General features: G+C 45.4%; 1 protein-coding gene across 1 annotated transcript in view; it reads right to left on the reverse strand.

Annotated features, from left to right (window-relative positions):
- LOC126161610 (allergen Cr-PI-like) overlaps positions 1-12,742 on the reverse strand; it is a 158,677-nt gene that overhangs the window by 92,216 nt on the left and 53,719 nt on the right. The window contains exon 5 of the mRNA XM_049917564.1: positions 3,788-4,089. Within this exon, the coding sequence (XP_049773521.1) occupies positions 3,788-4,089 (302 nt within the window). The remainder of the gene's footprint in view (positions 1-3,787; positions 4,090-12,742) is intronic.

The raw sequence follows: 12,742 nt of genomic DNA on the forward strand, positions 1-12,742 counted from the left end.
GGTGAAAGTTAAGTGGACTGATAAGGAATGTGGAAATCCTCCGCAGAATCGGCGTGGATAGAGATATGTGAAAAACATTGACAAGAAGAAGGGGCAAGACTATGGGATATGAGTTAAGACATGAGAGAATGACTTCCATGGTGGTAGAGAGGGCTGTAGAGGGTAAAAACCATAGGAGAAGGCCAAGATTGGAATATATTTAACAAATAATTGAGGACATTAGTAGTGAGCGCTACTCCGGAATGAAGAAGTTGCCAAAGGCATAGAAGTCGTGGCAGGACGCACCAAATGACGATCCAAAAAAATATGCAGTGTTTTCCACTGCCTTATGCTTTCTCATACCGTTGGCCATTGCTGAGTCTTACGCTTTTTAGGGCAATTTCCTAGTCCAAGGGCAAGAGTTGCGGTGTAACTCAGTTCGTTGCTCTGCCCCATTTGACAAGGCTGCTGGAAAATTGAGAATGACTCCTTGTACTGGGAGCTTTCGGTCGGCATTAGAGATGACTTTCATTCAAAACTTAAGCAATGGCTGGGTTCAAAGACGGAACTCAGGAGGTTTTGATTACCAGTCAAAGCCGCTACCGGTAGACCGCTGATAGTGGGGACAATATGACACGAAAAATAATTCGGAATATGTGCGAGTCCTAAAGTTTTATTATAGCAAAAAAAAAAAAAACTGCGACCATAACATTTGGTGATAGTATAGATCCTTGTGTACGTTTTCACCCTTCAGTGCGACACTTTCTTGCCAGCGGCGGGTGACCTAGTGGACACCATGGACGTAGAAGCTACTTTTTGGCTGTTCAGAATACGTTTCACTTCAAAAGTCAACTTGTCGTCTTTCTGGAAATACATGCCAAACACTGGTTTCATCATCCGAGGAAGAGGAAGAAGCAACTTGGTGCCTCTCCAGAAAATACACTGTAAGGGGTGTTGCGGGTTGGCAGGAGAGCCAACACCGTGTTATTAGAGGAGTCCGAAAGGCACGCGTTTCAGCTCACGCAGGCTGGCGTGAGGTCTGGAACAGGACAAGGAAATTAGAATTTAGAAAAACGGACGTAGCTGGTGGAATACTTAACTTTAATCCATAAATGGTGAACGTCGGTCTTGACTGTACATTATTCACAATATCAATAGTAACTGAACATGGCGCCTTGCTAGGTCGTAGCAAATGACGTAGCTGAAGGCTATGCTAACTATCGTCTCGGCAAATGAGAGCGTATTTTGTCAGTGAACCATCGCTTGCAAAGTCGGTTGTACAACTGGGGGAGTGCTAGAAAGTCTCTCTAAGACCTGCCGTGTGGCGGCGCTCGGTCTGCAATCACTGATAGTGGCGACACGCGGGTCCGACGTATACTAACGGACCGCGGCCGATTTAAAGGCGACCACCTAGCAAGTGTGGTGTCTGGCGTTGACACCACAAGGGGCGAGGGTAGCTTGATAGCCGAAAGAAGCAGCACATGTGGCTAATCCGTTTGCAGTACGAACTGGGGCGTTGTGTGGAGTGGAACTCAAGGGGCAGCGACGTTTGCCGTGTTCCAAATGTCATGTAAGAGGTTGGAAACTTATCAATAACTGATTTTCGCTCTTTCCACTACAGTCCCGATTGTGGTACGCCACTCTTCGAGCACGACAGCATCCACTTCTTATTGGTGGTTTTTCACAGAGAAATGGTCTGCCGCGTCGTTCTTCGTCACTGAGACCTGTGTGAGCACACTGTAATTGTGCGTTCCACCTCACCACCGTCTCTTGTCACGGTGCATTGTTGCCATACAGCTCCACCAACTAAGAATGGATTGTTTGCAGTGGTGCTACCCTTCAAATGCGCAAACGCAATATTACCACACGATACGCGACTTTACCAACGGCCTTCGCGATTCGGTTTTGCCTCCTCTGGCGGAGTGCTACGGTAATGCGGCGCGTGAATTTCAGTGAGTACCAGGACTGAAAACATATAGGCGAACCAGCAAATATACAAAAATTTATTTTTTAACTTTATTATCGCGAGGTGGTAGTGAAAGCTTTATGTCTGCCTCTCATATGTGGAAAAGAATTGACTGGTGGGATGCAGCTGCTGAGTACAGGATTTCACACTAGGCAGAGAAGTCTCGAATGTAGTCTTCATTTTGGTAAGGTAGACTACAGCTGAGATAGTTGATATATCTCAGGTCTGATTTCGCAAATTAGGAGAGGGCGTAATTAACATTGGTCTGTGGAAGCTTGTGGTGGGTGTGGAGGTCGAGGGAAGGTAGGACGTACTGTTACAAATGTGGCACCAGGCCACGGTTCTCAAAGACGGGGAATATGATGGGGTGTTGGAATTTGTCTTTGAGGAATATAGGCCCGCTGGAGATGTTACAGTTACTGGAACTTTATGGCAGGATAAACATTGGGAGATTAACTGGATATGGGAAGCTGATATAATTTGAGGAATAGAGATCATTGCGAAATTTCCTCAGGTGGGAATGGAGCTCGTTTGGGTCCTTTTCATGTGATAGATGATCACGTGATTCAATCCCCCAGCTTTGGCGGTTGTTTTCTAGTGTAAGTTTAAATTTGTCCACAATATATGGAATTGTCTAAATTCTGTGACTGTATTATAAATTTATGAAATAATTTTTGCTGCTTCAGTCACTTTTTACTAATATTTAATAGCGCTTCGCGTTTCGTCGGCCTGCTACTATCATGAGGTGCATTAGAGTTACATGTACATTACATTAACATGAAGTATGATGAGGATTATTTGGTGCGTGTTCCAGTGAGCTTATATAACGAAATTCTACCCTGCACAGGAAGATAGATGTATCTTTCTGTACAAGGCTAAATTTCGATACATAAGCTCTCTAGCATTCTCAGCAGGTTATTCTCAACATCATTCAAATTAATGTAACTCTAACGCACCTGATAATGGCAAGCCGGCCGGGGTGGCCGAGCGGTTCTAGGCGATACAGTCTGGAACCGCGCGACCGCTACGGTCGCAGATTCGAATTCTGCCTCGGGAATGGATGTGTGTGATGTCCTTAGGTTAGTTAGGTTTAAGTAGTTCTAAGTTCTAGGGGACTGATGACCTCAGATGTTAAGTCCCATAGTGCTTAGATCCATTTTTTTTTATAATGGCAACATACTGCTGAAACGTGTCGTACTAATAAATATTAGGGAAAAGAGACTGAAGTAGTAAAAATTATTTAATAAAGTTTCATTATATCGTCTGATTTCTTTATGATGGTTACTAGGTAATGGTTCGATGTTAGTGTTTGACTGAAAGTTACTAAAAATGGTTTAAATGGCTCTGAGCACTATGGGACTTAACTTCTGAGGTCATCAGTCCCCTAGAACTTAGAACTACTTAAACCTAACTAACCTAAGGACATCACACACATCCATGCCCGAAGCAGGATTCGAACCTGCGACCGTAGCGGTCGCGCGGTTCCAGACTGTAGCGCCTAGAGCCGCTCGGCCACCCCGGCCGGCCTGAAAGTTACTGATCGGTACTTTTATGCTATATTTACCAGGAATGGAAGATTTTAATTCTTGAGTAGACGATAAGAACGTGGGAATCTTGTGGGATTTTTAACATCGTTAAGAGTTGATCATGATCTGACACTGGTGGGTGAAGTGGAGAGAAGGTTTGAGGAGATAAGTGATGACACGATAGATCCTTGATGCATGCCCGCATTATGGTGAAAAATGCATTAGTGAATGTCTTTTTATACACTTTGGCTAACATACACATCTTCAACCCACACAGCAGCTACTACATGTAGACACGTCAGACGTGGCACCTCACCTGGTAGACGGTGGGGTACTGGAGGGGCTGGACTGGCTCCAGCCCTGCGGAGAGCCTCTCCAGGTCATAGCGCGCCGCCAGCTGCCGCAGCGCGAAGTAGAAGAGCTCCCCCCTGCGATCGCAGCTGGACGCCGAAACTGCCCCAGAAAGCCAGAAGGGGCAGCGGAAATGCTTCATGGCCCAGTGTCCGTTCAGGCCGACATCGTCTCTGAAGTACGACAGCAGATCCTCTGGACAGCCCGAATGCCGCTGGTTGCTGCTGGCCAATACTGTCTGCTGCCTTTCACCATCTGCTGCGGCACCTGCACGCAGACGCTCTATGTGGCGTAGGACATCAATACAGAGGCTAAATATCAAGTCATTAAATGATCACCTAGCCTTTCTCGACACGAATCCATTACCAAACTTAGTGCAATTCTGTTTTTTGTAGCCAGAGAGCTTCAGGGGCTCAATCTTCTGCAACTTTCTTATGTAAAGGTACAAATGTTTCTGGCCTGTCCCATATGCGATTGTAGCGCGGTATTAGTTAAAAGAAGTGGTAGTCTATCAACAACTCGTGGCAGAGCTCACACAAAATACACTACTGGCCATTAAAATTGCTACACCACGAAGATGACGTGCTACAGGCGCGAAATTTAACCGACAGGAGATCACGAATGTAAAATTAGAGAGATTAGAGCGCGCACAGAGGCTTTCAGACAGTCGTTCTTCCCGCGAACCATACGCGACTGGAACAGAAAAGGGAGGTAATGACAGTGGCACGTAAAGTGACCTCCGCCACACACCGTTGGGTGGCTTGTGGAGTATAAATGTAGATGTAGATGTAGACGTAGATGCTGTGATACGCAAATAATTAGCTTTTCAGAGCATTCACACAAGGTTGGCGTCGGTGGCGACACCTACAACGTGCTGATATGAGGAAAGTTTCCAACCGATTTCTCATACACAAAGAGCAGTTGACCGGCGTTGCCTGGTGAAACGTTGTTGTGATGCCTCGTGTAAGAAGGAGAAATGCGTACCATCACGTTTCCGACTTTGATAAAGGTCGGCTTGTAGCATATCGCGATTGCGGTTTATCGTATCGCGACATTGCTGCTCGCGTTGGTCCAGATCCAATGACTGTTAGCAGAATATGGAATCGCTGGGTTCAGGAGGGTAATACGGAACACCGTGCTGGATCCCAACGGCCTCGTATCACTAGCAGTCGAAATGACAGGCATCTTATCCGCATGGCTGTAACGAATCGTGCAGCCACGTCTCGATCCCTGAGTTAACAGATGGGGACGTTTGCAAGATAACAACCATCTGCACGAACAGTTCGACGACGTTTGCAACAGCATGGACTATCAGCTCGAAGACCATGGCTGCGGTTACACTTGACGCTGCATCACAGACAGGAACACCTGCGATGGTGTACTCAAACACGAACCTGGGTGCACGAATGGCAAAACGTCATTTTTTCGGATGAATCCAGGTTCTGTTTACAGCATCATGATGGTCGCATCCGTGTTTAGCGACATCGCGGTGAACGCAAATTGGAAGCGTGTATTCGTCATCGCCATACTGTCGTATCACCCGGCGGGATGGTATGGGGTGCCATTGGTTACACGTCTCGGTCACCTCTTGTTCGCATTGAAGGCACTTTGAACAGTGGACGTTACATTTCAGATGCGTTACGACCCGTGGCTCTACCCTTCATTCGATCCTTGCGAAACCCTACATTTCAGCAGGATCATGCACGACCGCATGTTGCAGGTCCCGTACGGGCCTTTCTGGATACAGAAAATGCTCGACTGCTGCCCTGGCCAGCACATTCTCCAGATCTCTCACCAATTGAAAACGTCTGGTCAATGGTGGCCGAGCAACTGGCTCGTCACAATACGCCAGTCACTACTCGCGATGAACTGTATTATCGTGTTGAAGCTGAATGGGCAGCTGTACCTGTACACGCCATCCAAGCTCTGTTTGACTCAATGCCCAGGCGTATCAAGGGCGTTATTACGGCCAGAGGTGGTTGTTCTGGGTACTGATTTCTCAGGATCTATGCACCCAAATTGCGTGAAAATGTAATTGTTGTGGACTGGCAAGAGAGCCAACCCGGTTTTGAGAGGAAGCCGAAAGGCACGCGTTTTAGCTCACGCAGGCTGGCGTGAGGTCTGCAACAGGACAAGGAAATTAGACTAGCAAAAAAGGACGTAGCTGTGGAATACTTAACTTTAATCCATAGATGGTGAACATCGCTCTTGACGGTACATGTTTTACAGCATCAGTAGTAACTGGTAATGACGCCTTGCTAGGTCGTAGCAAATGACGTAGCTTAAGGCTATGCTAACTATCGTCTCGGCAAATGAGAGCGTATTTTGCCAGTGAACCATCTCTAGCAAAGTCGGTTGAACAACTGGGGCGAGTGCTAGGAAGTCTCTCTAGACCTACCGTGTAGCGGCGCTCGGTCTGCAATCACTGATAGTAGTGACACGCGGGTCCGACGTATACTAACGGACCGCGGCCGATTTAAAGGCTACCACCTAGCAAGTGTGGTGTCTGGCGGTGACATCACAGTAATCACATGTCAGTTCTAGTATAATATATTTGTCCGGTGAATACCCGTTTATCATCTGCATTTCTTCTTGGTGTACCAATTTAATGGCCAGTAGTGTAATTTGGCTCCAGTGCAAAAATGCATTCTTGTTCTCAGTGCTGAGTGAATCTACCCCTTTATTCCGAAGAGGTGGCCACTTTAGTACTGTCACCTCGTGAGCGATGTTCTTGTCTGTCAGAAGCGGCCATCTCATTTGTCTGTGTGCTCATTATCATGCTCAGTACTCTAGCCACGGGCTACTTACGTGCCGAATTATTGTTCATTGTGGCATAACCTGTTAATATGATAGCTTGCAGACTCGTTAACTGTAGTGTAGACGTTCCGCTTGTGAACGGGCTTCTGTCGTTGAACCGCAGCTCCCCTGCTATGAAGTGGCCCCTCCACTACCGTTGTTCCCTCCGCTAACGCGCCACATGCACATTTATGGGCCAAGTTATTTTGTACGTATTCTACTGTTGCAGGAAGTGTAGCATCTGGATTACAACCTGTGACCGTGTTACTTTATCACTACCAACAAATGTTGGCAGTAAATTGTTGCAGACTTCTCCCCAGTCCTCATTGCGTGTTATGTGGTTATGTGTCGCAGGCTGGACCTCACCCCTTCTATCCCCTGAAGAACGCCTCTCCTTTGCAAAGCTACAGTCTGCGAGGGGGCAATCAACCACTCAGTCTATGTCGCAATTTAACAGTGCTTCATTACTGTGAATTATTGCTTGCATTTTGGTTCCACAAACCCCTTCTCCTTGAAACAGGTCTCGATACCAGGTTTGTGCCACTAGAGGGAGTGGTACGATTGGGTTGAGCTGTGTGTGATTTTTGCCCAGTGTTAAAATTTTTGTTGATTAAACAAGCTTTAAAATTTATTTGACTATACATACAGTAAATTTAAGTAAATTTTAAGGCAGTTACACATGCCAGGAAAAGAACCAGATCACCATTAAATAACAAGTCATTTTGTAGCAAATAAACAGAAAAATCTACCAAAACAACAAAATATCGGACAAATAGTTTAAAACCTTTACAACAGACGACACATGAAGTACCAACGACGCTTCAACATTAAAATAAATCAAAATTAAATCGGCAGTAACAGATAACTAATTCATTTCAAGCTTGGCAAAATAATTTCCGAAGGGCAATACAAGAGCTGCAGTTGAATCTGTCTGTGCGAGGAATTTGCAAAAGAATATCAACACAATAGCACAAGCTTAACCAAACTTGAAACTGTTAAATATTCTGTAATAACTTGCTCACAAATGTGTCAGTAATTTTCATCAGGCACGAGAACAATTGGGCCAGGAGCAAATTCTACTTAAAATTTTAAAATTAAATAAACTAAAATCGCCGGCCGGTGTAGCCGAGCGGTTCTAGGCCCTTCAGTCTGGAACCCGCGAAACCGCTACGGTCGCAGGTTCGAATCCTGCCTCGGGCATGGATGTGTGTGATGTCCTTAGGTTAGTTAGGTTTAAGTAGTTCTAAGTTCTACGGGCTGATGACCTCAGATGTTAAGTGCGATAGTGCTCAGAGCCATTTGAACCATTTAAACTAAAATCTTAAAAGGAATGACACAATTATCTAGATAAACAACACCTGCTCACACAGGAAAATATCAAATAGACCCCCGGCAGAAACGCCGAAGCGGTCTGAACGTTTATTAAAATTGCCTCTTCGCTATAAAACCTTCCACAAAATTCAGGTGAAGCCTGACAGTTAAATAAAGAGCGAATTGTTTACAAAAAGCGCGAGTAAAACTCAAATGACACCAAACTGAAAGGAGACCAAACGAACTGGCGACTGAGGAACTTGGGTGTTGCATCTGAAAGCTCAGATACACGGACACAAATCAAACAGCGAATTCTGTTAATACAGGGTGTTACAAAAAGGTACGGCCAAACTTTCAGGAAACATTCCTCACACACAAAGAAAGAAAATATGTTATGAGGACATGTGTCCGGAAACGCTTACTTTCCATGTTAGAGCTCATTTTATTACTTCTCTTCAAATCACATTAATCATGGAATGGAAACACACAGCAACAGAACGTACCAGCGTGACTTCAAACACTTTGTTACAGGAAATATTCAAAATGTCCTCCGTTAGCGAGGATACATGCATCCACCCTCCGTCGCATGGAATCCCTGATGCGCTGATGCAGCCCTGGAGAATGGCGTATTGTATCACAGACGTCCACAATACGAGCACGAAGAGTCTCTACATTTGGTACCGGGGTTGCGTAGACAAGAGCTTTCAAATGCCCCCATAAATGAAAGTCAAGAGGGTTGAGGTCAGGAGAGCGTGGAGGCCATGGAATTGGTCCGCCTCTACCAATCCATCGGTCACCGAATCTGTTGTTGAGGAGCGTACGAACACTTCGATTGAAATGTGCAGGAGCTCCATCGTGCATGAACCACATGTTGTGTCGTACTTGTAAAGGCACATGTTCTAGCAGCACAGGTAGAGAACCCGTATGAAATCATGATAACGTGCTCCATCGAGCGTAGGTGGAAGAACATGGGGCCCAATCAAGACATCACCAACAATGCCTGCCCAAACGTTCACAGAAAATCTGTGTTGATGACGTGATTGCACAATTGCGCGCGGATTCTCGTCAGCCCACACATGTTGATTGTGAAAATTTACAATCTGATCACGTTGGAATGAAGCCTCATCCGTAAAGAGAACATTTGCACTGAAATGAGGATTGACACATTGTTGGATGAACCATCGCAGAACTGTACCCGTGGAGGCCAATCAGCTGCTGATAGTGCCTACACACGCTCGCTGTACATGGTACGGAAACAACTGGTTCTCCCGTAGCACTCTCCATACAGTGACGTGGTCAACGTTACCTTGTACAGCAGCAACTTCTCTGACGCTGACATTAGGGTTATCGTCAACTGCACGAAGAATTGCCTCGTCCATTGCAGGTGTCCTCGTCGTTCTAGGTCTTCCCCAGTCGCGAGTCATAGGCTGGAATGTTCCGTGCTCCCTAAGACGCCGATCAATTGCTTCGAACGTCTTCCTGTTGGGACACCTTCGTTCTGGAAATCTGTCTCGATACAAACGTACCGCGCCACGGCTATTGCCCCGTGCTATGGGCATCTGCCAACTCCGCATTTGTAAACATTGCACTGACTGCAAAACCACGTTCGTGATGAACACTAACCTGTTGATGCTACGTACTGATGTGCTTGATGCTAGTACTGTAGAGCAATGAGTCGCATGTCAACACCTTCCTTCAATTGGGCCAACTGGCGGTGAATCGAGGAAGTACAGTGCATACTGACGAAACTAAAATGAGTTCTAACACGGAAATTAAACGTTTCCGGACACATGTCCACAGAACATCTTTCTTTATTTGTGTGTGAGGAATGTTTCCTGAAAGTTTGGCCGTACCTTTTTGTAACACCCTGTATAATGTATGCTTTTTTTATTTTAATCGGATGGCTATGGCCCCCCGTCGGACAGACCGTTCGCCGGGTGCCGGTCTTTGAATTTGACGCCACTTCGGCGACCTGCAGTCGATGAGGATGACAGGATGATGATGAAGACAGCACAGCACCCAGTCCCTGGGCGGAGAAAATTCCCCGACCCAGCCGGGAATCGAACCCGTACCTAGAGGATTGACAATCCGTCACGCTGACCATTCAGCTACCGATGGCGGACATAGTATCTGTTGATCAGGCCGAATTACACACACACAGGCAAATTCGCTGTCTCCATGTTGTGTTTATGCTAAAGATCAGTCAGCTAACTCTGAAGCAGACTGCGCCCAGCCCTGACGTGTAGTAAGTATTCGGCCCGCTCCCTTCTCCTTGTTGCAGCCGTCCTGCCACGGCTTGCAGTCAAATCCAGCGGCCGTTTCTTCCTAGCGCCATGGTGTTGATCCGCCATCACAGCTGCGCCGATTGAGCGGATTTGAAACAGTCGCGACTGCGAAACGTCTTACGACGGCGCAAGATTAATTATTGAACTTCAGCTATGACAGTTTAAAGTTAGTTCTAGTTCATCTGAATGGGCACTTTTATTTTCGAAAATTCGTGAAAATAACGCCGAAATCCAGCCTAGCGCCACAAAAGTCGCTAGATCCAGCTGCAGAACGTATTGTAGTGGCGATGGTAGCAATGAAATACTGTTGGTAGTCAATCAGTCGATGCGGTACCGTGGACTCTAAGTTCGAAGTTATTAAATGTGTTTCACTTTCGGACGATTACGTAGGGCCTAGCAACAATGAGAGTTTGTCATTGCACGTACTTCAGCCTTTCTCCTTACTAGAAGAGGTTTACACTGCCTTTTGCCTCCCAGCTCCTCAGATAAAAATTCATGGTTGTGTCTTCAGTGGGCTGAATTTCAGCTGACTTCTTTAGTAGTATGTACCGACCATGAGACGATGTCTATATCCGTAGCAACTTCTCCTCCACATTTCATGTTTTGTTTAGTGATTACAAGGTCGTCACCGCAGTTGAAACATCGAGTTCGTTCAAGAAGAGGTTGCTCATTTGTATCGAAGTTAAACGCTTGCTTCAGGGAAGCCATGTTTGTTTTCTCCATATTATTCTCTGACCTTGAAATTCTACAAAGAAGATGCAATCTTGACAGAGATTGATGATATTACGGTTCAAATGGCTCTGAGCACTATGCGACTTAACTTCTGAGGTCATCAGGCACCTGATGATATTGCTGTGTAGGCTTTGAATCAGTAAATAAGGTGGTACATTGTACCATAAGCTGCTGTAATGAAGATGGCTCCTGTACTGTATGGATGTGTGTGATGTCCTTAGGTTACTTAGGTTTAAGTAGTTCTAAGTTCTAGGGGACTGATGACCACAGATGTTAAGTCCCATAGTGCTCAGAGCCATTTGAGCCATCCTGTAATGTACTTTCTTTCATACTCAGCTTCTATATTTAGGATCAACGTGATAGTTTGAGATATACAGTTATCTCCTCCTTTCATTGATGTACTGAATAACTACGTTAGTTTCAAAATTAGTATTGTGGGCTTAATTTTCAACACAGAATGACATTTAATGGCTCAACTTTGTAATAAATGTCTACAAAAAAGCAGTGTACACAAAGTTTCAGAGTATATGAAGGAGATAAGAAGAAACACTTGGGCGCGCGGGGTGGCCGAGCGGTCTAGGGCGCCTTGCCACAGTTCGCGTGACTCCACAGGTTCGAGTCCTCCCTAGGGTATGTGTGTGTGTGTTGTCCTTAGCGTAAGTTTAATTTAAGTTAGATTAAGTAGTGTGTAAGCCTAGCGTCCGATGATCTCTGCAGTTTTGTCCCGAAGAACTTACCACAAATATCCAAGAAACACTGTTTTTGTTTGGCGAAAATGTCACAGATGCACCCGCTATGTGCCCATGAAGGCTTCGACACTAGTGATGCTCAGAGGTGGTATTCAAACTGCCATCTGATTAATATTGTTTTATAGATGTTGCTGACTTAGTCATGGATTTCTTTTTGTGAGGCTAGGTGAAGTCTTCGCTGCATGAGACCCCGACAGGCACTCCAGAAAAGCAGGGTGACCATTTAACTGAAACTGAAACCAGTATTTATGAAACATTTAGTTGTGTTGAACGTCGCACACGATCACACACGATCACTAGCACGCAGCTGCCAGTTGTGCATTTACGTAAACGGACGACGTTTTCAGCAACGTCTCTAAAACAATATTCATCACATGGCAGTTTGAACATCGTCTTTGAACATCACTACCGTCAAAACCTTCATGGCCTGCTCGCTGGGAACACACATGGTCTCAGATACGTGTTTAATGAATGTAACTGCTTCCAGTGATTGTTCGTCAATCCTACAATCATATACAGTAACGGGTCTTTCCACCTATGTATGCCCAATAAATTACATTTATTTACGTTGAACGTCAACTTTCAATTCTTGCTCCAAAGATCGATCCTTTGCAGGTCTCCCTGCTTTTCGCTACAATTTTCTAGCGCTGTGTCTTCTCTACAAAGGGTAATTCAGCTGCCCCTACCGATGTCGCTTTATGCAGCCCGTAATATTATATCCAGCTTTCAAAAACCACGCGCGAGATTTTCATATTTTCTCGCTCGTTACGCTCCAACTATTAGTCCTATAGAAAAATGAACGGGACAGTTTTGTAGGAAATTTAATACAGTTAAATTTTTCTCTGGGATACGTTTTCACTGGAGATCACGGTTTTCGAGTTATTCAAGAAAAAGTACAAAAATGACCTCCAAACGCACCTCCACCCTCACACTCATCCCTCACTAGTCAGGATTTCTAGCATGTTGCTCGTGGCACTCCCTCCTACCAAAAATTTCTGACTGCACGAACTATTCCCGGTAATCGACCTCTTTAGGTCTTTATAGATT

Source organism: Schistocerca cancellata, chromosome 2 (genome assembly GCF_023864275.1).
Source record: "Schistocerca cancellata isolate TAMUIC-IGC-003103 chromosome 2, iqSchCanc2.1, whole genome shotgun sequence".
NCBI lineage: Eukaryota > Metazoa > Arthropoda > Insecta > Orthoptera > Acrididae > Schistocerca > Schistocerca cancellata.